At 40.0% G+C, this 27,388-nt stretch overlaps 1 protein-coding gene across 11 annotated transcripts in view; it reads right to left on the bottom strand.

The window, feature by feature from the left end:
- Positions 1-27,388, bottom strand: part of EPB41L1 (erythrocyte membrane protein band 4.1 like 1) — a 229,560-nt gene that overhangs the window by 62,776 nt on the left and 139,396 nt on the right. For all 11 annotated transcript variants that reach the window (XM_089673334.1, XM_089673336.1, XM_089673337.1 and 8 more), the window contains 6 exons: positions 15,845-16,033; positions 13,394-13,534; positions 9,978-10,082; positions 9,446-9,488; positions 8,607-8,682; positions 5,721-5,939 (listed from right to left, as the gene is read on the bottom strand). In XM_089673334.1, coding sequence (XP_089529460.1) covers positions 5,721-5,939; positions 8,607-8,682; positions 9,446-9,488; positions 9,978-10,082; positions 13,394-13,534; positions 15,845-16,009 — 749 coding nt within the window. In that variant the 5' untranslated portion in view covers positions 16,010-16,033. The remainder of the gene's footprint in view (positions 1-5,720; positions 5,940-8,606; positions 8,683-9,445; positions 9,489-9,977; positions 10,083-13,393; positions 13,535-15,844; positions 16,034-27,388) is intronic.

Here is a 27,388-nt window from a genome sequence, read left to right as displayed (position 1 = left end):
TTAGGCATTTAGATTTGTTTTATCCTCAGGCATGAAGGGGTAAAGGGCCTCACGGATCATAACCTTATGGGGTGGGGGATCCACTTTTCATGTTTGGTTTTTTATTTATTATAAATCATGAAGACTACAATGGGAACACCTGAAGGTGGGCAAGAACACCCAATACTTTAAAAAGAAAATGAATCCAGAGCTATGGCAGGGAGTACAGAATGTGTTGATGGAGAGAGGTACAGATGACATATTGAGTAGGCGTGAATCATCAACAAAAGGTCCCCAGTTTGTTACCAGAAAATAGTGTGGTCACCACATAAAAGGGGTGGATGCTTTGTCAGGCTGTGCACATCAGACTGCTTGGGAGCTTCCATGTATGTAGTATAATACAGAAGGGGAGGTTTTTTTTAGTATAATTGTGAAAAGAAGCAGCCCTGTTTTGGGGAAGATAGGGGTCACTCATGTGTAATATGTATAGGTAGTATATGTTAAGAACATGAATATACAAGGGGAATACAGGGCTATACCTGCCAGCAGTGATCACTGTATTCTGTTGGCTCGGAAGGCTCCCTGTGCTCCCTGCCAGCAGAACACAAAATCGCTGCGGGAGGGATTCGAGTCATTTTCTTTTCCTGAATCCGTTGAAAGAAAATTACATAATGTATGGCCTGCCTAACTCTGCTCTGGTACTGTACTTCCCATTGTAGTTCTCTCATGAATCATTTCACCAAAGATATAGGAGATGGGGGGCTTATTTATAATTACAGGTACCAGGGGTGGACTGACCATTTGGAAACTCAGGCACTGCCTGAGGGCCCGGGGCCAGTAGGGGGCCCCATGAGATGCCCCTGGTACCTTTTTCATAGGCTTTTTTGAGTTTGGGCAAGGACACAGGGGCCCCAAGATCCCCGATTGCCCGGGGGCCCCATGAGTTGTCAGTCCGCCCCTGACAGGTAATTATATAGTGCTGTCAATTTATGCAGCACTTTACATACAGTGAAGGAACTAAGTATTTGATCCCCTGCTGATTTTGAATGTTTGCCCACTCATAAAGAAATGATCAGTCTAAAAAGAATAATAGGTGTATTGTAACACTGAGAAATAGAATAGCAACAAAAAATTCTAAAGAAATGCATGTCTAACAAATGATGCACTGATTTGTATGTTCATGAGGGAAATAAGTATTTGATCCCCTATCATTCAGCAGGATTTCTGGCTACCAGGTGTCTTTCATACAGGTAACAAGCTGAGATTAGAAGCAGTCTCTTAAAGGGAGTGCTGCTAATCTCATTTTGTTACCTGTATAAAAGACACCTGTCCACAGGAGCAATCAAACAATCAGATTCCAAACTCTCTAACCTACATTCACATCAGTCCCTAACCCTCAAGGGGTGTACAATCTAAGGTCCCTAACTCACATTCATACATCTACTAGGGCCAATTTAGACAGGAGCCAATTAACCTACCAGCATGTCTTTGTAGTGTGGGAGGAAACCAGAGTACCCTGAGGAAACCCATGCAAACTCAAGGCAGGTGGTGCCATGGTTGGGATTTGAACCAACAACCCTAGTACTTCCAGGTGGAATTGCTAACCATTTAACCACTGTGATTTTGAGTTGCTTCACCTAAATAGCTGATGACTGAAAACCTTCATAGCTGGTGATAACTGGTGACTGAAAACCTTCATAGCTGCTGATAACTGGTGACTGAAAACCTTCATAGCTGCTGATAACTGGTGACTGAAAACCTTCATAGAACAAACCTCTAATATTATTTATAGCTGTAATTAAACAATGATATAGGAATCATCTGATCCATGGAAATAATCCAATTTTTTTTTTCCAATCATGAGGCAGCATTTACCTTGATTATTTATCTTCCTATGGACCAACACTGCTTAATATTGTGAAGATTTAAACTTGATGGACCAGTGACTTTTTCAGTTTAATAATAAAAAAAAAAAGTGACACTATGTTTGCTACACTTTTAGAAAACCATATGCTCAGTCTCAGTGATAAGTAAAGTGTTTTTGCACTCCAGGGGTAAGAATCTGTGCTTGTATTTCTCAGAAGTTGCATAGCACCCACACGCTTATGTCATCATCATGTGTATTTTAAGGTTTTATAACACAGATTACATACTGCCTGTGAAACCTTTACAAATGTATATGAAGGCCCACCAATGACATAATTAGGGGTGATAAGTGGTATTTATATGGGTAGCGCAACAGTGAAGGTAGAACCCTTCATTGCCTTTCCCCCACCCTGTACGTCTCATTGTATTGATCATCAGTACCATTGTCAGTGGGCTCTTGTTGGGGATCAGATGGTTAGGGATGTTGGGAGGACTCTATTCTTCACATTTCCTATCTGCATTGGCTTACTGCCCCTTGACCAGAATCCAGTTATAAAGCCTGAAATATATCTAAAGTCCAAACTTTTTTTTGGATAGGGTAGGGACAAAATGTCCAATTGGGGAGATGTCCCTTCCTCATTTCCTGGCCTGTAGACTCAAAGTGAAAGGATATCTTTCCAATGTGGGGGAAATTCCCTCTTTAAAGAGCTGCCACAGGAAGAACTGTCCCCATTGCAAAACCCCCCCTCTATTCTTGTTTTAGTGGCAACCCACATTTTTGGATTTTTCTTGCACTGGGTCCTGGTGGCATTGGCGAATAGGACAATTAGAACAAATTTCCCAAATGGGGACAAATTCAACAGTAAAAATCTTACAGTGGTCCCAGCCCCTCATCACCCTTTCCAAATCTGCTATTAGCTAAACTTTAAAGTTGAAATCCAGGCAAACAGCTGAATATAAGATATACACTGTGTATGGGTGCTGTTTTATCTGCCAAATGATCTTTGTGGTATCAAAAAGTTTTGGGACTAGTTATGTAACACGGCAACAGATGGCAGCACAAGGCTGCACACACAGTCAAAGGGAGGACTGACCTTCATAAGTCAGTGTGCCAAAAGACATCATCCTGTGCAACTGGTTTTATTCTGACGATGTGCGTTACCATGTCTGCTATTTCATCATGGACAGCAAGTTAGAACAAAGAACAAACGTGAAATTCTGTGTGAAACTGGACAAATCTAGCACAGAGATGTTTGATAATGAGTCGTTTGAGGTGTTTTGAGTGGTACATGCGCTTCAAGAGCGGAAGAACATCACTGGAAGATGATGAGAGATCAGGTAGACCTTCAATGAGCTCAACCCCCGAAAATGTTGAAACTATTCGGCAACTTGTGTATGATGATCATTATCCACAAAATTGCTGCCATTGTCAGTGTGTCAATGCAGGCAATCTTCACATGTGATTTGAACATTCGCCGTGTTGCTTCCAAGTTTGTCCCCAGCCTGCTGACCCAGGAGCAGAAGGAACACCACGTTGAAGTCAGCCAAGAACTCGGATGTGGATGACCAGTCCATGTCGAGGATCATTACTGATGACGTAACTTGAATGTAGGTGTTTCACGTAGAATTTCATGTTTGCTCTTTGTTCTAACTTGCTGTGCATGATGAAATAGCAGACGTGGTAACGCACAGGGTCAGAATAGCACCAGATGCACAACTCCCGATGTGCACACTACGATATCTTTTGGCACACTGACTTCTGAAGGTCGGTGCTCCCTGCAACTGTTTTATACCATCTCGTATGTCCAGCTAGTCCTGCGATTCAGACAGACCTGGTGAATTGGCTTCTCTCTGCTGCAGTTAAAGTGGAACTAAATTTCCACTGTAAAAAGCAGCGAGAAGACAAGATTTTACTGCACAAGAGACATGCAATAAAATGCCCCTACCTGCCTGCCCCGCTGTCTTCTCTGGCACTGTAAACTAAGCTGTGCATAGGCAGCTCAGCTTAGAGCACCATGCTGGTCTCTGAGGGTCAGGGTGACTGGCTCCTGAAGGTGAGGTTAAAATGGGGGTAAACATTTTTTGAGAAAACATAATGTGAATTATATGAATGAGAATGTGGACATATGGTCTGTTATTAAGCTAGATAAACAATCTACCTAGAGGTTTATTGCTCATTTATACTTGCGGTTGGGATGGGAGGAGGGGGGTGTAAAAATAGGCAGCTGAGCCCTTCTTAAAGCAAAGTTCCAGCCATTTTTGTGCTTATTAAAAGTCAGCAGCAACAAAAACTGTAGCTGCTGACTTTTAATAAACACACACTAAGCTGTCCCAGGGTCCAGCGATGTACTCACCTGCACCATCCCTTCTCTCCTCCACGGCGCCGGCATCTCAGCTGTGGGCACCAGGCTGTGACAGCTTGCGTCTTCACAGCCTGGTGCCTACTGCGCATGCAAGAGTCGTGCTGCGCCTCCTAATTGGTCTGGCAGTCTTCTGGGACATGTGAAAGTTCCCTGGAGACTGCGAGAAGAAGGAGGGGCGGAGGAGGCGGCGAACTGAGCTGGAAGTGGGAGCGGGTACTTGTCAAAAACAGGTATGTGCTTCCCCCCCATAAGGTGCCAAATAAGGCAGTGGGGGGGGGGGGGAGAGGCAAATAAGCGTAGCTTCTGCTTTTGAGTGGAACTCTGCGTTAAGCTGCAAAGGTGTCCGTTTATGAACCAGCAGTAATAGATCGCTGCTCAGTTCTCAGGCATTCTCGGAGAACACAGTTCTCCTGTGAATGCAGTTTATGAAGCAGTTCTCCAAACGAAGGGAGAACGGTCTACAAACGCTGGAGAACGGTCTACAAACTCTGGAGAACGGCTGATTTTACTATAATCTCGCGAGATTACAGTAAAAGATCAGTTTACTAAGCAGAGGTAAATTATCTCTGCTTAGTTTTCGGTCCCTCCGATTCTCCAGCTCTGGGCTGGAGAATCTGGAGGGAGAACACAGATCTCCAGAGAAGGGCTGAACATATTCTCCTGGGTGTCATAAACTGCCAAAGAAATAGCGGAGCTCTCTGCAGGGACACTTTTTGCCGGCTGTAGACAGGGTGAAAGTCGGCCGATTTTTTTTACCATTGATGGTAACGTCGGCCGCTTGAACAACCGATTTTTCATTTTTTAAAAGAAAAATCTGCCGTTTTTCTCCCCGTCTATGGCCTGCATTAGTTTGCGGTTCCTCTGATTGTCCAGCTCTGGGCTGGAGAATCTGGAGGGAGAACACAGATCTCCAGTGAAGAGCTGAACATGTTCTCCGCTGATCTCGAGTGTCAAACTGTGAATGACCAGAGAATAGCTGCGATCCTCTGAATCTCAGCTATTCTGTGTGTCATAAACGGACACCAAAGTCGGATGGGGTAATACATATGCCTTGGCTTTGATGCTTTGCTTTGGGGACAGGTGACAACCATGAACCAAAAATTAGGCTGCACATTATTCCAATCAGAGAATGTGGGAAAAAAAACAGCCACTCAGGTGGTGGCACTTACACCTCCTTAATGCCTGTCAGTCATACCTGTATCGCTTTTTAAATGCAATCCATTGCAGATCCCTTTTCAGAGAGTAACTCAGATGTACACTAGGCCTACTTGTAAATAATGTACGAAATGAGTTATCTGGGAGGTACGGGAGAAGCTTGTTATTGTATGTGTTTTTTGTTATTTTTCCACAACTTATATGTATTTGATGAGTTTTTTTCTCTCTTTTTGTATTTTAAAGAAAAAAAAGACCTAATAAAAGATATAATAAGAAAAAAAAAATAAAGAAACACGTGGGCACTTTCAGTCCTCCATTGCAGACTGCTGATCAGAAACTCAACCCTGTTAATCTTACCTATATGTCTTGTGCAGCTCCATCACTCTCTCCTCCAGCTCCCTCGTCTGATTGGGTGAGAAACGGAGTTCACTCACGTAATTCCCAAGATTCTCCTCAGGGTCATAATCACCAAGCTCAGCCTGTACAGTATATGACCCCAGTAGGGCATGCGTAACAAAGGAACAGGGCAGACGCCCACTGATGATGTCAGCACGCAGCTGCAGGCACAGATAATACCTGGGATGTATAGAAGAACTCCGTTAAAAAAGAACAATATAGTTGAATGTAACCAGTTGGCATCATTTCACTTCTTTTGTACAATCCCTATTGCCCCATAGACACAATGAGAATATTGGATGAATGATCATATTATTATTATTATACAGGATTTATATAGCGCCAACAGTTTGCTCAGCGCTTCACAAAATAAAGTGAGACAATGCAGCAGCAATACAGTTCAATACAAGAGGGTTAGGAGGGCCCTGCATTTTTTTGCATGCTAGTCTCATCTTGAAAGTGAAGAGGTTACTAAAGTTATGAAAATTCTTGTACAACATAAGAAAAATTTGGAAGTGATGTCATGTATTTGTATTTTAGGACGAAAACTGCGCTGATTAAAATGCAAAAAATATTCGTGCTTGTCCCTTCAAATAATTTCGGACGAAAGCTGTGTAACAATCAGATTATCGTACGATCGATTCGAAAGCAGTATTTTTCGTACGATTTTCTGATCGTGTGTACTAGGTATATCTCTCTCTAACTATCTGCTGCAGAACAGTCACTGTAAAAGGCTTTATAGTGAGACTCCAAAGAGAATTGTATTATTTTACCTAATGTTGCTGGGGCTTTAAATTGAAATGATGAAAACAAGCAATTCTTTTGATGACTAGCAGATTAGATTATTCTCTGTGCAAACCTGATCCCAATATGATTATGATTAACCCCTATTTAGTTGTTGCTGCCCACACTGCTATGTGTTTCCCACATCCACCAAACTAAATAAATAAAAAGTGCTGCACAACAATCCTTTTTCTATTCCCTTGATAAAAGTCACGTGACCGTGATGAAACATATCAGGGCAGGGCATAGTGACGTCATTGTGTCTGCCTGGAAGTGACGCTGATTTGCTCGAATAGTTGATGCTGTAGTCTTAGCTTTATGGGGACGTTGTACTTATATATGTGATGCACTGTTTTTTAGTGCACCTATTTTGTGAGTGTAACATTTTTATTGGTTTTAATAAAGGGTTTTTGGTTTATTTTTGTAAAACACTGGGAAAAATTTATTTTATGAAACCTATGACCTATTCAGGGATTGCTGAAGAGGATCCCAGAAGGGAACATCCATAGATACTGGGAAGTAGACTCCTTAAAGCTGAGCTCCACCCAAAAGAGGAAGTTCTGCTTTAAGCCTTTGTCCCCTGCTCCCCATTAAGGATTGGCCCCTTTGGGGAGCTGGGGGGAGGGGTACCCAAATTTGACAGGTACCTGCTCCCACTTCCGCTGCAATCAGAAACGGAAGTTATCCCCCCCCCCCTCCCTCCCCGTAGTCTTCTGGGACACTTGACAGGTCCAGGAAGACAACAGGGCCATTCACAAAGCGCAGCACTTCTCGCGCATGCGCAATGGGCACCCGGCTGTGAAGCAGCCAGCTGTCACAGCCGGGTGCCCACATTGAAGATGCTGGTGCCAGGGAGAGAAGACGGCCAGTGAAACCAGCCGTGGTGAGGACACCGCTGGACCGAGGGACAGGTAAGTGTCTGTATTTTAAGCAGTTTTTGTAGCTACTGACTCTTATTATATTTTATTTTTTTAGGTGGAACTCTGCTTTAAAGGGGAAGAGGCATGTGACCTATTTTTAAGTAATATCTAAAGAATATATAAGAGAGCGCTAACTAAATTATGAAGTATATAAATATTAAAATTACAGAATTAATGATTTAAGAATAGCTGCTAGCACTCCGGATATCGGCAACAGTCCCAAAATCAACTTTAAAGGTATAAGTGCAGCGCTGCTCTTATACCTTTAAAGTTTATCTTTACGTAATAAGTCCACTTGCTGAGGCAAGCGCACATTGTGAAAGGTGGGACTCACTGGGCATTATTGCATGCTAAAGATTAATGAAGACACTTGAATACAGTCTGGGAGGATGTATATTTGAAGAGATTTAATTGAAGCACCATAATAATTTTTTTATATAGAAAATAAAAACTAATTTTAATTCACACACAATATTATGTGTTTATATAAGATTTATGCATGAGACGCTGAATATTGTATTTCGGGGATTGATTTGTATTATTGATGTGGAGGATATATATATATATATAATTTGCATAAAGCATTTGGTCTGGTTTAGTGGTGTACATACGGATGTGGATGCAATATTATGTAGTAGAAAAAAATAGACAGAGGAGGATTGTTGCACTGCACGTTTTATTTCTTTTTGATGACTAGTTTTTGCTTCAGAATCACTCCTTATTTTATGATGGCTGGCAGGTCTAAAGCTGGCCATACACGGTGTACATTTCTTCTGGTTCCTAGTGAACTAGAGCCAGAAGAAGCCTCCCGCCCAACATCCTTCAATTGAAAAATCATTTTCGGAGTCAGGCGGAAAATTGTTGGCCAAACAGCACTGGAATGCAATCAGATGCAGCCTCTGTTCAGGTATTTTGACAGCTGGGAGCTCTGGTTGTCAGGATACAGCAGCGGCAGTAGAAGATTGATCCATCTTTGGTGTTTAGCATGAATGGAGGACTCTGTTAGATGTACGGCCAGAAAAATGTTGCATGGCATTTAATAGAGAAATAAAACTGTTAAAGCATCAGCCCATTAGAAATTACCCGTGATAGACTAATGTCTAACATATCAAACTAGCTAATTACATCACTATGTTCTTCAAACCTTGTAATGTCCTCTGTGAGCTGTGCTGGGTCAGGAGGGTAAAATTTCACTGTGAAACCAAATGACCAAGGGCCACCTAAGGAGAGAAAGAGAGAGAGACAAGGCTGAAATCAGTAAGCTGAAAAAAGGTAATTGGAAGGAAGGGTGGAGGGGAGAGGACAGAAAAAGAGGAAGTGAGAGAAGGAAGGGAGAGGAGGCTGCAGAGAACAAAAGGAAGGAAGAGATGTTAAATCATGGGAAGGGAGAGAACAGAAAGAGACTGGGGACAGGAGAGAAGCAAGGGACTTAAAAAGGAGAAGGGAGAGAAGAATGGGAGAAAAAGAATTATAGAGGGAGAATGGGGGCAGAAAGGAAACAGAAGGAATAGAAGGGAGAGAAGGATGTGCATAGGAACTGAGAGAATGAAAAAAAAGAAAGGAAATGGGAAGGAGAAAAGGAAGGCAGAAAACAAACAGGAGGAAGAGAAGGAATGGAAGTGAGAGAAGAAAGACAAAGAAAATGGTGATGGGAGGTGGGAAGAGAAGAAGAGAAAATTAGGGGAAAGAAGCAAGAAAGGGCAGAGGACAGGAAGAGGCAGATAGAGGGGGCATGAGAGAAGGATGGGAAATAAGAGAAGGAAGGGTGGAATGGAAGAAAGAAAAGATTTGTTCAGTCAGAAAGCAGATTAATAATAATATCAGTGGAGGTTTTGTTTTACCTTGGGTCTACCCTGCTTGAATTTGTAAAATGCAAACTTTCCATCACCTCATTAACAATCTTAAAAGGACTGATACAAAAAAGAAAGCAAATGACAAGAAAGAAAGAAAGAAAGATGTGAGCAGACAATTTTCCACACTCACTTCTGATCTGTTTTTTTATCTCCTTGGAGGGATCCAGCCAATTCTGAAAGACAAAAGTGACAGGTTTAGGGCAGAAAAGTCGTGCGGCAGCTTGCACTTTGATGTAACTTCCACGCTATAGGGTCACCAATAGAAGCATGTTATCTTGCTATAAACAGCCCTACACTGGGAGAAGTGGTATATACATGATGTAGAAGGAGTCATTCTAACATTATCTATATGGATAAACCTTAGAATTGCAACATTTCTACAAAGGATATAACAGTCCTAAGCAGGGGCGGACTAGCAACTCATGGTGCCCCCGGGCAATAGGGGATCATTGGGCCCCTGTGTCCTCTCCCACACTCAAACCACACCCACAAAAGCCTATGAAAGGTATCATGGGCATCTCATGGGGCCCCCTAATGACTCTGGGCCCTCGGGCAGTGCCCAAGTGCCGGAATGGTCAGTCCGCCCTTGGTCCTAAGATCAATAAAGTGTGCATTTCGGTAATAGCATAACAGCAAACTAAACATGATAGTGTCTGCTTTACCTTCTGGCTGTCAGTGTCACAAAATGTCAGCCCAAAATAATCCTTCTCCAAGAGGTTGAGGTGGTCACAGACAGTATCAAACAGGACCTGGCCCCGCGCATGTTTCTGTAACATAGAAAAGTCAGCAGTTTAAAATTAGGTCATATACACGACCATGCAGTCAGCCTTCTAAAAGGGAGTGGTTCATATTGCTCTAACTACGCTGATGATTTCTCTGAATTTAAAGCTAAACTCCAGAAAAATATACAAATTACACTTATTAATACATTTATATATTTTTTAACCACTTCCCGTCTGGCCCATGTACATAAACGGCCAGACAGGAGCAGTGCAGGAGCGGGTTGCCGTTCATAAACAGCGCCCGCATTTACAGCCTGTGCACACTCCCTGGGAGCACGCAGCACTGTGATCCGGTGCCCGCTGTACGGGACCTCTGTGTGAGGTCCCGACCATGTGATCACTGATTGGCCAATCAGTGATCACATGAATAATAGTAAACAAGATGTCACTTGCTGACCTCATTGCCTAGTACTTGTGAAATCTGTGAATGATCATAGAGGTCACATGGTACAAGGCTATTCACAACAGCCTTGTACCATGTGACAAGCTGGGACCAATCACAGCTCTCACAGTATTTCTCAATGGCTGCAAGAATGCAGCCAGAGAAAAGGAGAAATGATTGCTTATACAGCCTTTATGGGTGTAAAAGCAATCAGTGTAAGAAAAAAAAAAAAGTCTACATCACTCCCCACAAGTAGCACAGTGTCACTATGGTGACACTGTACTGCTAGCGTGACAGTATGTTTAAAAAACAAATAATAATATAAAAAAAAAATACAAATATAAAAATATGTTTTCAAAAATTATAATTTTGGGGTTTTTTTTTTTTTGCTAGAAACATAGCTGAATACATTGTGGCCAAGATTTATGAAGAAAGATTATTTATTTGCAAAATTTTATAAGAAAAACAGTTTTTCCAAATTTTTGGACTTTTTCATTTATATAGCAAAAAAAAAAAATATCCCAGTGGTGAATAAATACCACCAAAATAAAGTTTTATCCGTCTCACAAAAATGCTAAAAAAATCATATGGGTACAGTGTTGCATGACCGCGCAATTGTCATTCAAAGTGTGATAGCGCTGAAAGCTGAAAATTGGCCTGGACAGGAAGGGAGTGAAAGTGTCCGGACTTGAAGTGGTTAAAATGCAACTTTAGGTATGGCTTTTTTAAGCATAGTTACACTGCTCCATCTAATCCCTTGGAAAGCCAGAAAACACTGTAGTAGCTTACAGGTCCTGTGCCAGCAGGCAGAAATGACACTGGGTGTGCTTAACTGAGAAACGTACACACTATAGTGGGATATGCTTTGTTCATATTTCATGTCTGATGTTTACAACCACTTGAACTACAGTGGAGAAAAGTCAGATCACCAGCTGTGTGTACTGTCTATCAAGGCTATATATAAATTTCAGGAATAAATGGACAGAGATATAAATCCTTTACAGGGGGAACAATTTCCTTATAGGTATTTCAACCAAAGATTTACCAGTTTCCCTAAAATTCAGTTTACAGTGACCCTGGCACTACTGGGTCAAAACAGACATCCCAATAAAAAGAATAGGCACTGTACATAATTTACAGGGCTTACTTTGTGACGTGCTACAAAATTACAATGTTGAAGTCTGATCACAGGGGACAGGAGACTAAGCAAATATTTCTTCCTGCCTGCAGCAGACTAATGAAATCTCAGCCTAGGCAAAATCACTTGAACATCTCAAGTAAGATTTTTTATGGCTTAATGGCACAGCTTTTCAGAAAAAAAATATGATGTTACTGTATATTGTGACATGTCAGGAATTTATTCTTGCAGAAAGATCCACTATAATAAAATTCCAAGCATTCTGTGATTCTCAGATGCTAATGATCATTTATTTGCAAATTCCTATAGTAGCACTTTAGGCTCCATTCACATCAGAGTGCAGCATTTTTCAGCATTTTTTGCACAGATTTTACCGTAATTTTTGTGTGTTTTTGCATGTTTTCATACAGCGTTTTTAGCTGTTTTTGAGCTTTGCTATTTTTTAATTAGTCAGTAGGAAAAATATCATCTGCTGTATTGCTTGTTGCTAGGTTTTTCTGCTTCAGCTTTCCATCAGCTTTAATTTATTTTTCTATTAATATTTTGAATGTATTATTATTTTATTTTTTGTTAGGGTAAGGGGTTAGAGTTAAGGTTAGGATTAGGGGTTAAGGTTAGCTTTTGGCTTAATATTTTATTATTTTCTTCTTATTTATTTATTTTTTTGTTAGGGATAGGTTGATAAATGAATAAATAAATGTAAAATAAATACACAAGTAAATAAAAAAAAATCATAAATAAATACTATGTAATAATAAATAAATAATTAACCCCTAACCTTAATCCTATAACCCTTAAAAAATATATTAAACAAATTATTATTATTATAAAAAATAAACACCTAAACCAGAACAAAAACACATTATTAATAACAATAATAATAATAAATGAATAAATACATGTAAAATAAATACACAAAAAATTAAAATAATCATAAATAAATATTTGTAATGTAAAATTAATAATAATTAACCCATAACCTTAACCCCCTAAAACCTAGTAAAATAATATGATGATTATTATTATTATTATTATTATTATTAATAATAATAATAATAATATTAATAAGAATAATAACAATAATAATAATAATGATGTATTTCATTTTTTTAAGATTAGGCATTAATTATTTATTTATATTTATTTATCATGATTTTTTAGTTATATGTATATTTATTTTACATTTATTTATTCATATATTATTACTATTATGTTTTTTTTCATTTGAGCAGAAAATCATGCAAAAAAATTGTGTTAAAAATGCGCCAATCGCGCGTTTCTATTCTTTTCTATGGGAATAAAAATGCACCAAAAATTTGCAAATCTGCTCAATTTGAGCTACAAAAGTAGCTCCAAAACTTTTTTGAGCTTCAGGCGTCTTGGAGTGGAGATGTGAACCATCTCCATAGAGTAATATTGATTTTTTTTCCCGTTGATCGTTTTGGAGCTTCAAGCTTCACACTACAAAATTATTATTATTATTATACAGGATGTATATAGCGCCAACAGTTTGCTCAGCGCTTTACAATATAAAGGGAGATAATACAGCAAAAATACAGTTCAATACAAGAAGGATAGGAGGGCCCTGCTCCTTGGAGCTTACAATCTAAGAGATTCTCAGGTGTGAATGTTATTGATTCACAACATTGCTAATAAAAGTGTATTACTGGCCTGTGATGTGTAAAAGAAAGGTAGATTTTGCTACATCATCAGTTTATCATTTCCTCTTCATATCTGACATATATTTGTTTTAATGAATCCCTTTATATTTCTCACCTCCACTTCACACTCATAGTGGGAAGAGTCCAGAAGCGTCACCCTGCAAAGTGCACTCTTCGGTTTTCTAGACAGTTTTTGTGGCGATCGTTGAGTGTGGGAGGGCGTTGTTCTGTCTGCCAAATCAAACCTCTCTTCATCCTGCCATTCATACAAAGGAAGACAGCACTTAAATAATACCACCATTTGTATAACAAATACACTTCTTAAAACATTAGGTAATTCATCTCCGTAGAGGTCTAATAAACCGAACTCTTTTGTTTCTGATGTTAGAAGGCAGTAGACCCTTAGGACACAACACCACCTCTTTCAGTAGCCACATATACATACTGTACATGACTGTAGCCTGTTCCCATTCATTTATTTATGGCCTGCTAGCATGGGCAACAACATGTCACCAGCTTAAAATTTCTACCATAACGTTTTGTCTCACTGTTGATGACCCACTTTTTGTGATGTTTGATTCTTTGTTCTTATGAATAGATGGCTGGCAAAGGTGACAACATATGAATATATCATGGGACCAGAAACCTAATTGAGCTTCCAAAACCATGGCCAATAATATGGAGTTGGCCCTTGGTTGTGGCTATAACAGCCTCACCTCTTCTGGAAGGTTTTCCACAGTTTGGAGTGTGTCAGTGGGAATTTGTGCTTATTCCGACAAAAGTATATGTGAAGCTAGGTATTTAAGTTGGATGAGAAGACCTGGCTCCCAATCAGCATTAAATCAGCATTCAATATCATCAAAAAGGTCTTCAGTAGGGTTGAGGTCAAGGCTCTGTGCAGGCCCCTTGAGTTCCTCCAAGTCATCATAGCTTTGTCATGCTGGAACAAAAAAAGGCCTTCCACAAACTGTTTCCACTAGGTTGGAAGTCCACAGTTATTTAAAACGTCTTTGTCTGGTGCAACATTATGGGAAACCGTGTTTCGGTTTACAAATTTTTCGCAATACGAAACGTCCCGGAGAACGCATTAAATTCGTAAACCGAGGTACGCCTGTATTTATGAACAGTATATTAATTTAAAAAATATACACAGTGTATGAGGAACAGTGTATGAGGATCAATGAGAAAGCCAGTTTGACTATGAAAGGATGTTGTTCCTGAGAAATTGGCCTACTCAATCCCAGTTAGTTTATTATATTGTAGATGGATAGAATAGGGGGGCAGAGTGACCGGCAAGGGAGGCAGATTAAACAAGATGGAGGAGTGATTGGTGATGGTGGGTTGTTAAGAGGATATATGCTGGGGGGGCACTTTGGGAGAGGAGATGACCTATGCTACAAGTGGGGGTTGAATTTGAAATCCGGCCTCCCTACAAGAGCCAAGCCATCACATCTCCCAAAGCACCCCCCAGCACATATCTGATGCCCCCACCTCCCTACTAGCACAAGTCCTCTCCCCTCCCAAAGCAAAGTGCCCCCAAGCGCAAACTGTAACGCCCCCCCCCCACACCTCCCTACTAGCACAAGTTCTCTCCCCTCCCAAAGTGCCCCCCAGGATATAACAAACTCCCCACCTCCCTACTAGCACAAGTCCTTTCCCCTCCCAAAGCACCCCCAGCACATAACAGACCCCCCCCACCTCCCTACTAGCAGCAGTCCTCTCCCTTGCTAAAGCGCCCGCCCCCCCCAGCACATAACAGACCCCCCCCACGTCCCTACTAGGAGGTCTGTACTTAGTGGAGGGGGAGGTCTGGACTGAGGGAGAGGGGTCTGTATTGGGGGGGACTATATTTGGTTAAGAGGGGGGTCTGTACTGATGGAGGGGGAACTATACTTGGTGAAGAGGGGAGTCTGTACTGATGAAGGGGGAATCTAAACTTAGTGAAGAGGGGGGTCTGTCCTGAGGGAGGGGAGTCTGTACGGAGGGGGACTATACTTGGTGGAGGGGGGGTGACACCATATTTTACTGCACCAGATGACACCAACCCTAGTGACTGCTTGCGGCTGTCTACCCCAAAAGACAGTGGAAACAAATTTGCTATCATCACAATGGAACCAAGGTTTTAAAACATTATCACACTAATAAAACCATTTATGTCCAGCTCACTTCTTGTACCTATATATCCAAGAAAACATTAAAACTATTATAGATTTAGGCAGGATATACACACAAGCACTTGGCAAAGTCACAGAGCACCCAGTGCATTAAAGAAAACATACTGCAGCATCTAACACTGCAGTATTGTTCATTTACGTATATCCCTTGTCAGGAAAAACATTCAGCATTGGGGAGAACACAAAGCCAAACCCACAGCCACTAGATGTGCTCCTGAACCCAACATCTGTAAATATCAACCCTTAATAAGTCTGTACATTTTTATATACAGTAGTACATAACACTTTTATTATTAACCTGTGTAATGTATAGTGGTCTTATCAAGTATCATCCATGAAATTGTATCATGCATGGGTATCATCTTCCAGCAGAACTCAATATTTATACTCACTTCTGTAAGTCTTCGTGAGCTGTCGCTGGTTCCCGGCCTGTCTACACTATTTGCCGGCGTTTGTGGGGTTTCGTGTGGGAGCAGAGCAGGATTATGTACCCCATCCTGGGCAGGCCCGTCTGGTCCAGGATTAAGTTCAGTGTCAGCCCCCACCTCTGTGGTCATTATAACTCCTCAGGCTTGTGTAGGCTAAAAGAAACAGAAGGGAAAGTTATAGATTTTGTATATTCCAGTGCAGTGCTGCGTCGTTCTTAAAGGCAGAAAAAAATAGCATTGCATAATCATTTCCAGACACATACATTCTTATCAATAGACATCATGTAGAAAGCCAACACTATTAAATCGTGTTAGAATTTTCTATCATTGGTCATTATTGAAAACCAATAACATCTCATCTTGTCCGGGTTACAGCTGGAAGTTTGCTTGACATTATACCCAAACTCAAAACTGCCAGATCATGTCCTAATTATTTGAGGAGATATTCAGAAGATAACTGTTGGAGTCCAGCCCTGTCTGGTCTAGTCCTTATAATGGACAATGCAGTGAACACAAGATCTTAAAAGAAATCAGCAGAGAATCTGCTCTGACATAATGGAAAACTGTAAGATATTGTCCAAGAGATCAAGTTAAGTAACCTATGGATAGGCAATATTCGCAAGCAGTGTTGGCAGTTTAACCATCGGGTAATGTCAAACCCAAGTAATGATCGCAATCTGTAAGGTTCAGTAGTACTTGTTATTGTTCCTAGAGGTTTTTCCTTTGGTGTATAAAGCAGCTTAACCATCTTGGCTAAGATAGGCTACAGAAAAACATTCAGCATTGGGGAGAACACAATACCAAATCCACAGCCACTGGATGTGCTCTTCAATCCAATGTCTGTAAATATAAACCCTTTATAATTATGTACAATTATATAAAGTGAGGAACAGAAGTATTTGAACACCCTGCAATTTTGCAAGTTCTCCCACTTAGAAATCATGGAGGGGTGTGAAATTCACATTGTAGGTGCATTCCCACTCTGAGAGACAGAATTAAAAAAAAATTCAGGAAATCACATTGTATGATTTTTAAAGAATTTATTTGTCTTGCACTGCTGAACATAAGTATTGGAACACCTGAGAAAATCAGTGTTAATATTTGGTACAGAAACCTTTGTTTGCAATTACAGAGGTCAAACGTTTCCTGTAGTTCTTGACCAGGTTTGCACACACTGCAACAGGGATTTTGGCCCACTCCTCCACACAGATCTCCTCTAGATCTGTCAGGTTTCGGGACTGTCACTGAGCAACACGGAGTTTCAGCTCCCTCCAAAGATGTTCTATTGGATTTAGGTCTGGAGACTGGCTAGGCTACTCCAGAACCTTGATGTGCTTCTTACGGAGCCACTCCTTGGTTATCCTGGCTGTGTGCTTCGGGTCGTTGTCATGTTGGAAGACCCAGCCATGACCCATCTTCAATGCTCTGACTGAGGGAAGGAGGTTGTTGCTCAAAATCTCACAATAAATGGCCCCATTCATCCTCTCCCTAATACAGTGCAGTCGTCCTGTCCCCTTCGCAGAAAAGCATCCCCAAAGCATGATGTTACCACCCCCATGCTTCACAGTAGGGATGGTGTTCTTGGGATGCAACTCATCCTTCTTTTTCCTCTAAACACGACGAGTGAAGTTTAGACCAAAAAGTTCTACTTTGGTCTCATCTGACCACATGACTTTCTCCCATGCCTCCTCTGGATCATCCAGATGGTCATTGGCAAATGTCAGACGGGCCTGGACATGTGATTACTTGAGCAGGGGAACCTTCCATGCAATGCATGATTTGAAACCATGACGGCATAGTGTCCTACCGACAGTGACCTTTGAAACTGTGGTCCCAGCTCTCTTCATGTCATTTACCAGCTCCTCCCTTGTAGTTCTGGGCTGATTTCTCACCTTTATTATCATCAGTGATACCCCACGAGGTGAGATCTTGCATGGAGCCCCAGTCCGAGGGAGACTGACAGTCGTCTTTAGCCTCTTCCATTTTCTAACAATTGCTCCAACAGTTGATGTATTTTCACCAAGCTGCTTGGCAATTGCCACGTAGCCCTTTCCAGCCTTGTGGAGGTCCACAATTTTGTCTCTGGTGTCTTTTGACAGCTCTTTAGTCTTGCCCATGGTAGTAGTTGGTGTCTGACTGACTGTGGGGTGGACAGGTGTTTTTAAAGAGCTCAGACAGGTGTTACTAAGTTAGATTAATGAGTGGAGTAGAGGTGGACTTTTTAAAGGCGCAGTAACAGGTCTTTGAGAGCCAGAATTCTTGCTGTTTCTTAGGTGTTCAAATACTTATGTTCAGCAGTGCAAGACAAATAAATTCTTTAAAAATCATACATGTGATTTCCTGATTTTTTTTCTTAAATTCTGTCTCTGAGAGTGGGAATGCACCTACAATGTGAATTTCACACCCCTCCATGATTTCTAAGTGGGAGAACTTGCAAATTCGCAGGGTGTTCAAATACTTCTGTTCCTCACTGTATACAGCAGCTCATAACACTTCTATTATTAACCTGCATAATATATATAGATCTTATCAAGACCATAATGGGCTTAACCATTTCGGCTAGGATAGGCTGACCCCTCACACCCTGCGTTGTAGGAAAGAAAAGATCTAGTCCACGAGTGGGTTTTAATGCAATTTCCAGAGAAGTACAAACTGTGGAATTAATACAGGATGGTGGGTCTAGAACGTATCATTACTGATATCTTGAGCAGCTTGCTCAAGATATCAGTAATGATACGTTCTAGACCCACCATCCTGTATTAATTCCACAGTTTGTACTTCTCTGGAAATTGCATTAAAATCCAACATTGCAGATGCATAGGCTGGTCTTCTGCAATCAGAATGACTCATCCTTGAAAGCTTTTCAAAGCAGGTCCTTAAGGACTACTTAGGAGACGTCATGTGAGCATCCTTAGCAGGTTATCCCGAGAGGATGGATTTGGGAGGAAATGTCCTAATTCTCATGCTCTGAGACTGTCCTATGCTGTCTCATACCCCCAGTTTGCAGAGAAAAAAATATCTCTACACCCACACAGATGTCTCTACTTGGCTGGCTGGGGGTGTGAAGGGAGAGGACCCCCTCCCTTACAAGGCCTGATTAATGCAATCTGCAGTTAGAGCATCATAGGCTGTGAGGCCTGACACCTCCTATATATATATATATATATATATATACAGAATAGTCTCTGAGCCTGTGTATCACCCTCTCTTGCTGTATTAGCGCCTTCTGCTTCCCCCACCCTCAAATTGTTATCTCCTGTCTTAGCTGTTGTATGTCTCAGGCTCCTCCAAACTCCATCATCTCACAATACCCACCCTTCTTCCATTCACTTGTCTCCTTATCAGTCGCCCCAGCCCCCCTTCTTCCCTCTCCTCTCCTTTCTATGCTTCTTTTTCACATCTTGGCTTACTACACCTTTGCCTGTCTTGTTTTCCTGGCTTAAGATGAATATGGACTTCTAGGCAGCTTGCAGAGAGTGTATGAACATTTGTAATAACAGAACGCAGATCAGACCAGTGTTGAGGCTGTTGCGAAGGGGAGAGGAATTACTGTGACAACAGTCTAATAAAATAAATCCTTGCAGATCTCCTGTAAATGTAATGCTGCCACAGCTGGGGAAAAGAGGGGTTTGCGTCACCATACAAAGATTAACCCTCAACGCTCTGCACAGCTCCAACTGATCTCTTTCAAATACTGAGAAGGCTATATAATTATTTATTAATTACAGGTAGCGCCAAAAATTTACACAACGCTTTACATATATATAGTACATATTCAAATCAGTCCCTGCCTGCAAGGAGCTTACAATCTGAGGTCTCATTCATACATACAGTTATGGCCAAAAATATTGGCACCCCTGCATTTCTGTCAGATAACGCACCCAGAAAATTGTTGCAATTACAAATGTTTTGGCATTCTCATGCTTTTTTTGTTTGTATTGGTGTGACTCTAAAAAAAGTGGAGAAACAAAAAGCCAAATCCGATACATTTAAAAAAAATCTTGAAAAACCCCAAAAATGGACTGGACAAAATTATTGCCACCCTCAATTTCATATTTAGTAGCACGCCCCTTGGAAAAAAATAACTGGAATCAATCGCTTCTTGTAACCATTAATGAGTTTCTTCCACCTCTCTACTGGAATTTTGGAGCACTCTTCTTTCGCCAACTGCTACAGGTCTATCAGATTGGAAGGGTTCCTTTTACAACTGCTGTTTTGAGATCTCTCCACAGATGCTCTATGGGATTGAGATCTGGACTCATTGCTGGGCAGTTCAGTACTCTCCAGTGCTTTGTCGAAACCATTTATGAGTGCTTTTTGACGTGTTTTGGGTTATTGTCCTGCTGTAAGACCCATGACCTCTGACGGAGACCAAACTTTCTAACACTGGGCCCTATATTGCACCCCAGAATGTTTTGGTAGTCTTCAGATTTCATAATGCAATGCACATGGTCAAGACATCCAGTGCCTGAAGCAGCAAAGCAACCCCAAAACATCAATGAACCTCCACTATGTATGACTGTAGGGACTGTATTTTCTTTAAAGACCTTATTGCTTTTTCTGAAAACAGTAGAATGATGGGCTTTACCAAAAAGCTGTAATTTTGTTTCGTCTGTCCACAGCACATTCTTCCAAAAGGATTTTTGGCTTCCTCAGGTAAGCTTTGGGAAACTGCAATCTGGCTTTTTTATGTTTCTTTGTCAGCAGTGGGGTCCTCCTGGTTCTCCTACCATAGCGTCCCTCTTCATTCAGATGGTGACGTATAGTGCGAGCTGTACCCTGTGCCTGAAGGTCAGATTGAATTTTTCTGGAAGTTGATCAAGGTTCTTTATCCACCATTCAAAAAATTATTTCTCGCAATCTTTGATCAAGTTTTTCTCTTTCGTCCATGTCCAGGAAGATTAGCTACAGTGCCATGGCCTGTAAACTTCTTGACAATGTTGTGCACAGTGGACACAGGAACATTAAGATCTGTTAATTGATACAGGTGAGTTTAATTATAAATAACAGGAGCATCACAAACTTGGAATGCAATTATTTCTTACAATTTTGAGAAGGTGCCAATAATTTTGTCCAGTCCATTTTTGGGGATTGCATGGAATGTATCAGATTTGGCTTTTTGTTTCTCCACTGTTTTGTGTCATACCAATACAAACAAAGGAAGCAAACATGAGAATGCATAAAGATTTGTAATTACAACAATTTTCTGGGTGAAGTGGTGCTTTATCTGACAGAAATGCAGGGGTGTCAATATGGGCAATTTATATAGAAATCAATTAACCTACCAGCCTCATGTCTTTGGAGTGCTAGAGGAAACCAGAGTGCCTGGAGGAAACCAACAAAGGCACAGGAAGAACATGCATATTCCAGGTAGGTAGTACGTTACCAAAAACTATATTTTTAAACATACCAAAAGAAAATTGACCCCCAGGGATTTTGTGAGTAAATAGAGACTGTGTAACAAGTGTATTAAAGAGTACAAAAATATCATATCAAATAATTAAAAGAAATGCCTATAACATACAGAGACCAGGTATTGCCTGCCCCCCCATGAGGTGAACAATATAATGAACGACCTCCTATGTTCCACACACAATCACATCATAAGCATACCTTATATGACCTATTTGAGACAGTGATAATCCCCTGAAGAAGAGAAAATACTTTTTCCTCGAAACGCGTTGGAATTACCGTCCCATGGTTTCATAATCTGTAGAACCTAGGGGGTCATTCATTAGATTGTTCACCCCATGTGGGGGCAAGTGATACATGAGTCTCTATATGGTATAGGCATTGTTTTTATGCTATTTTATATCTTTGGATTGTACAGGTATACCTCGGTTTACGAAAGCCTTGGGTTAATGGAATTTTTGGTTTACGAATGAAAGTCCATTGAAAATAATGCATCGGTTTATGAATTTTTAGCAAATTTTTTTCGCAATACGAAGTGCCGTTTTTTAAATGCAAATGCCAGCTTTTTTTTTTGTTTACTATAGCTCACAGAATTAGCTGTCACTTTCCCTGGAGCAAAAGGATACTTTGTTTCTTTTATCTCGGGAAACATACTAAAAGGAAACATTGTTTTTTAACCTGGGGAAATAAATTAAAAGGAAACTTTGTTTCTTTTAACGTGGGGAAATAAAGTAACAGGAAACGTTGTTTCTTTTAGCTGGGGGGAAGTGACAGCTGATTCTCTGAGCTATAGTGAAGGGAAAAAAAAGCCAGTAATTACATTTAAAAACCAGCACTGACCTATAGTAACAGCAACTTTTTTTAAACCTTTTTCTGACCTCCGGAACGGATTAATTGGTTTTCAATGCATTCCTATGGGAAACGGAATTTCGGTTTACAATTTCTTCGCAATACGAAACGTCCCGGAGTACGCATTAAATTCGTAAACCAAGGTACACCTGTATATGTGTTTAATAAAATTGGATATTTTTTACTCTTTACTACTCGTTACACATTCTCTGTTTACCCATGAAATCCCTGAGGGTCAATTTTCTATAGGTGTTGTCATTTTGGGATGTGGGTCTATATTAGGGTTGGCCTCTTCCTCCCATTCATTTTTACATATTTTGAAACATATGACATTCCTCCTATCTTTCTCATTCTTATGATGAAATTCAAGAAAGCCTACAGATGTCATGAAATACTTTGGATTCCCACTGTTGCAGCAAAAACATGTAGCAAAAAATTGTGCATGAACTACATTTTTTGTTGTAATTCAACACAATGCGGTTCATTAAATCCATGCTTTGTGGTGAGCTGCAGTGCAGGTACATTGGCAAGGTGGGTTAGTGTGCCCATAAGAATAAACGGCTCCACAGCGCACCAATGTGCATAACACACGTTTGCTTGTTGCCGCAGCGCAGCAGTTTAAACCTTGTGTCAAAATGGCTCACAGTACCTTGTCAGATGACCAAATGTCTAGGCACATGCTCATGAGATCTTTGCTGCAGGTGAAGATTGAGCAATCGTTCCTGTAGCAATTGTACATACAGAAATGGACGTGGACATCTATTTTGCTCAAGATCCACCATCTTGTGTCATTCTCACTCCAAATCAGTCCCCCTCCCTTTTGTTGAATGGCATGTGGTCTGTGTGTGTGCTGAATTCAGGAGTGCACAGGGTACCGCTGGATACCCTTCATGGTTGTAAACCCAATTCGCTGGATCCAGGGTGTCTGTCAGCCTCTTGCTCTGGACGGATCATAAAACTATAAACCCATCAGTCACTGGACTTGAAAAGCATTCCGAAATAGCAGTAAAACATACATCCCACTTGGAACCACTTTTTCATACAATTTCATAACTCAAAAAGATACAATAAAACAAAGCATATATTCAGATAGGTCAGTTTAATGCGAGTCACCTGATACCTTACATCCCTAGATAACGTCTACCTGAGAGCAGAAAGCGATATTTCTTTAACCGGCACAGGCAGACATGTCATATCTGGTGTCTGAACGTTCAGCAGATGATTCTGCATATTATTCTACCAGTGGATAGGATGCTACATGTACCTATGGAAGGTTATTGACCCTGGTATAAACTGGGAGGGATCTGGGTCACAGCCTGGGTCTCCGCCTAAACCCCCTCCCCAAATGAGGCGAATAAACAAATCTGAAATAATAAATGATATTCAGCCAAAATTTTAATCAATTCGAATTCGAAAACACATTCGAAAACAAATTCAAATTCGAAAAAAATTTTGAAAACCAATTCGAATTAGAAAACAAGAATAGAATAAAACTGAACAGAAAATAAAGAAATAGAAAAGAATAGAATAGAATATAATAGAAAATAAAAGAACAGAATAGAAAATAATATATTAAAACAGAGCAAAATAGAACAGAGAATAAAGGAGAATCATAGAATAGAAAAACAATAGAATAGAATAAAATAGAATATAACTGCCTTCCGAAAGTTAAAATTTTGAATAGAATGAATTTGAATTCAAACAGAATACATTAGAACAGAATATAAAATAATAGAAAAGAATAGAATAAATTAGAAAAGACTAAAATACTTATCAAAAAATTGTGAGCTGCACTATGGTGACGTGAGTAAAATTAGGAAATTACAAAATATTTTTTTTTCACAATTGTTTTTTTAACACTAGTCAATAGTCAACTACTACATTACTAGTTATCATATAACTGGTGTGATGGTGATCAGGGATGCTGACTGGTGATAGTATTAAAAAAAACATTTTAAAATAATTTTTTTCTTTTTTTTACGATTTTTTTTGTGACCAGAACAATACAATGTTACCATAATAACATTGTATTTCTCTAGGTAAGTGATCAAGATTTTTTTTACACATTATGATTGCTCATACCAATAAATTTCATTGATATAAGCAACCATTTTTATGGAATGCAACTGACTCATTCAGTGCCTTTTGTTGTGATTAGCTGTGATTGGTCAAAGCTAATCACATGGTACAGATGGGCTGTGATTGGCCCTGTCTGTACCATGTGATCACTGTCACCAATCACAGCTAATTACACAATTGTATGTAATGGATGGCATAAAAGGAAGCCATCCATTGTTTACAATTGTCATGTGATCTGTTGTGATTGGTCACAGTGATCACATGACACTGGCAGCGGGTCGGTGTAGTGATCAGTCATCAGCTGTGTCCGATGGACACAGCCGGTGACAGATCGCGCTGATGCACGGCTCTGCTGCCATGTGAGTGGCGTCTTCTGAGAAGATGTCATATGACGTTCACTTAGAAGGAGGAGAGTCCTGTCCGGCCGTAAATCTGCTAGGCAAGGCAGGAACGTATTAGATGAAAATCTTTAGTTCTGTTTTCACATGAGAAAAATTTTCATGCTTGTCCCTTCGGATATTTTATCTTGAACTGTCATAACTGGCTCTCAAAAGCTGTGTACTAACAGATTATTGGATGATTGCTCCAAAAGCGGTAGTTTTCATCCGATATTCTCATCGTGTGTACAAGGCTTAAGTCATAGCTCTTTTTAGACTTTTTGAGTTTTAGGGAGCTGGATTGGCAGAGTAGCAGGAGGTGTCCTACTTGTTGATAAGTCTGCTTTAATTGCCTTTTGCATTAAGTTCAAACGAAGTAATTAAGAAGTAGATGTGGATATCCTACTGAATGTGGCATTACACAATCCTTCAGAGGTCCTGAAGATTAAAATAAAATTACATGAAAGCAGGGTGGATTTGATTTAAATCAAACTGATTTAAATCACGATTTAAATCACTAGTCAGTAAGGCTTGATTTAAATCCTAGTTTTCTACATAAAGACTAATTCTTGCTGGTATAACTTTAATATGCAAGTAGGTGAAGATTTTTAGAATAACAACTTTTCATATTAGTTTTTTTTATCCCCAGTTTAATAGGTTAATCATTCATATTTGGACAACTTTTCTGTTGTACTTAGGAAGGAGAAAAATAATCATTACCTTAATAATAACAATTTAAATAGATTTATTCAACTGAAACAATAACATTCCAGCATATGTGATTTGCTTAAACAAACATCCATGTTTGTTAACTAATTTGGCTAAACAAAATATATATATTTTAAGAAACTTAGACTGTCAGCCCCTTCCTCCTCACACTTAGTTTCACTTTCTTCTTGTGCAGATCTATTCCACTCCAAACAATCAGAAAAATATTGTTTCTATTCTATTCACTGAACTTCTTGAAACTTAGCACTGAAGGGGTTGATTCTGTATTCATAGGTTTGTAGAAGTTAGGATTAAGGTCTTTTTCTTAACTCTGTTCATGTTATAACATTTTTGCTGTGAAGAAGAGGCATGTGATCTCCGCTGAGTCAAATTCAGTTTTGAGAACTGCAAAAGTAAACCAAACATCTGTGATAATATCTTGTAGGCAGAGAAACTGCCCAATAATCTTACAAAAACCTCTGGAAGAGCATGACATTGTGAATGGATTCATGGAATTTATTTACCAAAAAAATTTAATATATACAGCCTTATTCTACATAATTAAAAAACTAATCTTTATTTCATGATGGAATAACCTTTGGATGGTAATATATTTTCCGCAAAAAGCATTTTATTCAAAAAAATCTGATTTAAATAAAAAAAAATCCGATTTTTTTGATTTTTTTTTTTAAAAATCATTGATTTTTATCCACCCTGCATGAAAGGACAGAGCTGCTTTTGTTGTTTTAAAAAGAAACAGTATTTTTAAATTTTTTTTAGATATATATGTAAAAGAGATCAGCTTAAAGTAAATCATCTTCTGACCGCATGTTAACATTTTAAAAATCCTAGTTTATGTGTAACTATTCACGTCGGTAGGGGTGCAGCCACGTTTGCTCATTACATTTGCTGATTCCTGTTTCTCAGCATACGTAACTCTACCAGATAGGGTTTGTTTAATTGGAAACGTTGGGCTCACTGCAGTCTCTTATGCTTAGAAACACCCACAGTGCTCTGGAAGCAACAGAACATGACCTGAAGTAGGCCTCAGATCACAGTAGAAATCTTGGGTGAAGCATTATTTTGATTTGAAGTAGAGTTGATCCTGAAATTTGAATGACATTAGATTTGGATTGAATTTTATAAATGATGATGTCCGAACCAAATCTAAATTTCAGTGTTCTTTTTTGGCAGTTTGGATTCCCAAAAAGCTTCTAGGAGGAAGGGGCTGAAGGTGGCTCCAAAGGCTGTTTTTGCTTCTGCTGTTGCCTGTGCACCCTTAGTTGGCTGCCAGTGCCACCAGATCCCACTCTTCTATTTTATTATCCCTGGTAGAACTTTTAAAAGAATCTGTTTATTGTCTCATTAGGCAGGGCTGCCAGGAGTTTCCCGAACCATTCTGCACAATTTTGCATTATTTGCTGCTCTGTAACTCTTTTTGGAACCTGGAAATCTGGATTTCCATTGACTGCAGTCAACCTTGGGGCATGGAAATTCTGAATTTTAGAGGTTCACAAATTTCTTAAAAGTTCATCTCAAGCCACTGATCAAGCTTTTCAGAGGTTTGCTTATTTCTAATGTTGAGTGTGAACTTAAAGAAGAACTCCGGGATAGGCCAAAAAAATCACCCATTAGTACACCCACCCTACACAAAACACTAAACAGTTAACAACATTTTGAAAATCCTTATCATTTATGAGAAAAGTCTAACTGAATTTTCATGAACTCATCTCTGTAATTCAAAAGAAAACAGCACCTGTTCTACCAAGGAGGAGGTGTAATAGCCAGGATTACATCATATCCTCTCCTCCCTTTCTGCAGTAAAAGGAAACTATAGTTCCCATCAACCATGGGGAATTGTAGTGAATGTGGGTGGGTACACTAGACCTGTATATGTTGAATGTGTCTGAGAGTCCCAGCCCACCCTCCAATGCAAGTGGGGCTGAATTAAATCACTGCTTCCTGGCAAAAGAACTACAGAGGGGCAGTGACAAGACCAGTGGCTTGGGGAATCGGAGGCATCGCAGGCACTGGTCTTACAAACAGGAAACCAAAGAGAATTAATGGTTTGATTTGAAAATGA

This window comes from Staurois parvus, unplaced genomic scaffold (genome assembly GCF_062004578.1).
Source record: "Staurois parvus isolate SC_StPar_1 unplaced genomic scaffold, SC_StPar_1.0 ptg000137l, whole genome shotgun sequence".
In the NCBI taxonomy this organism is placed as follows: domain Eukaryota; kingdom Metazoa; phylum Chordata; class Amphibia; order Anura; family Ranidae; genus Staurois; species Staurois parvus.
The sequence above is the reverse complement of the archived record's forward strand: the minus strand, read 5'-3'. Positions and strand labels throughout refer to the sequence as shown.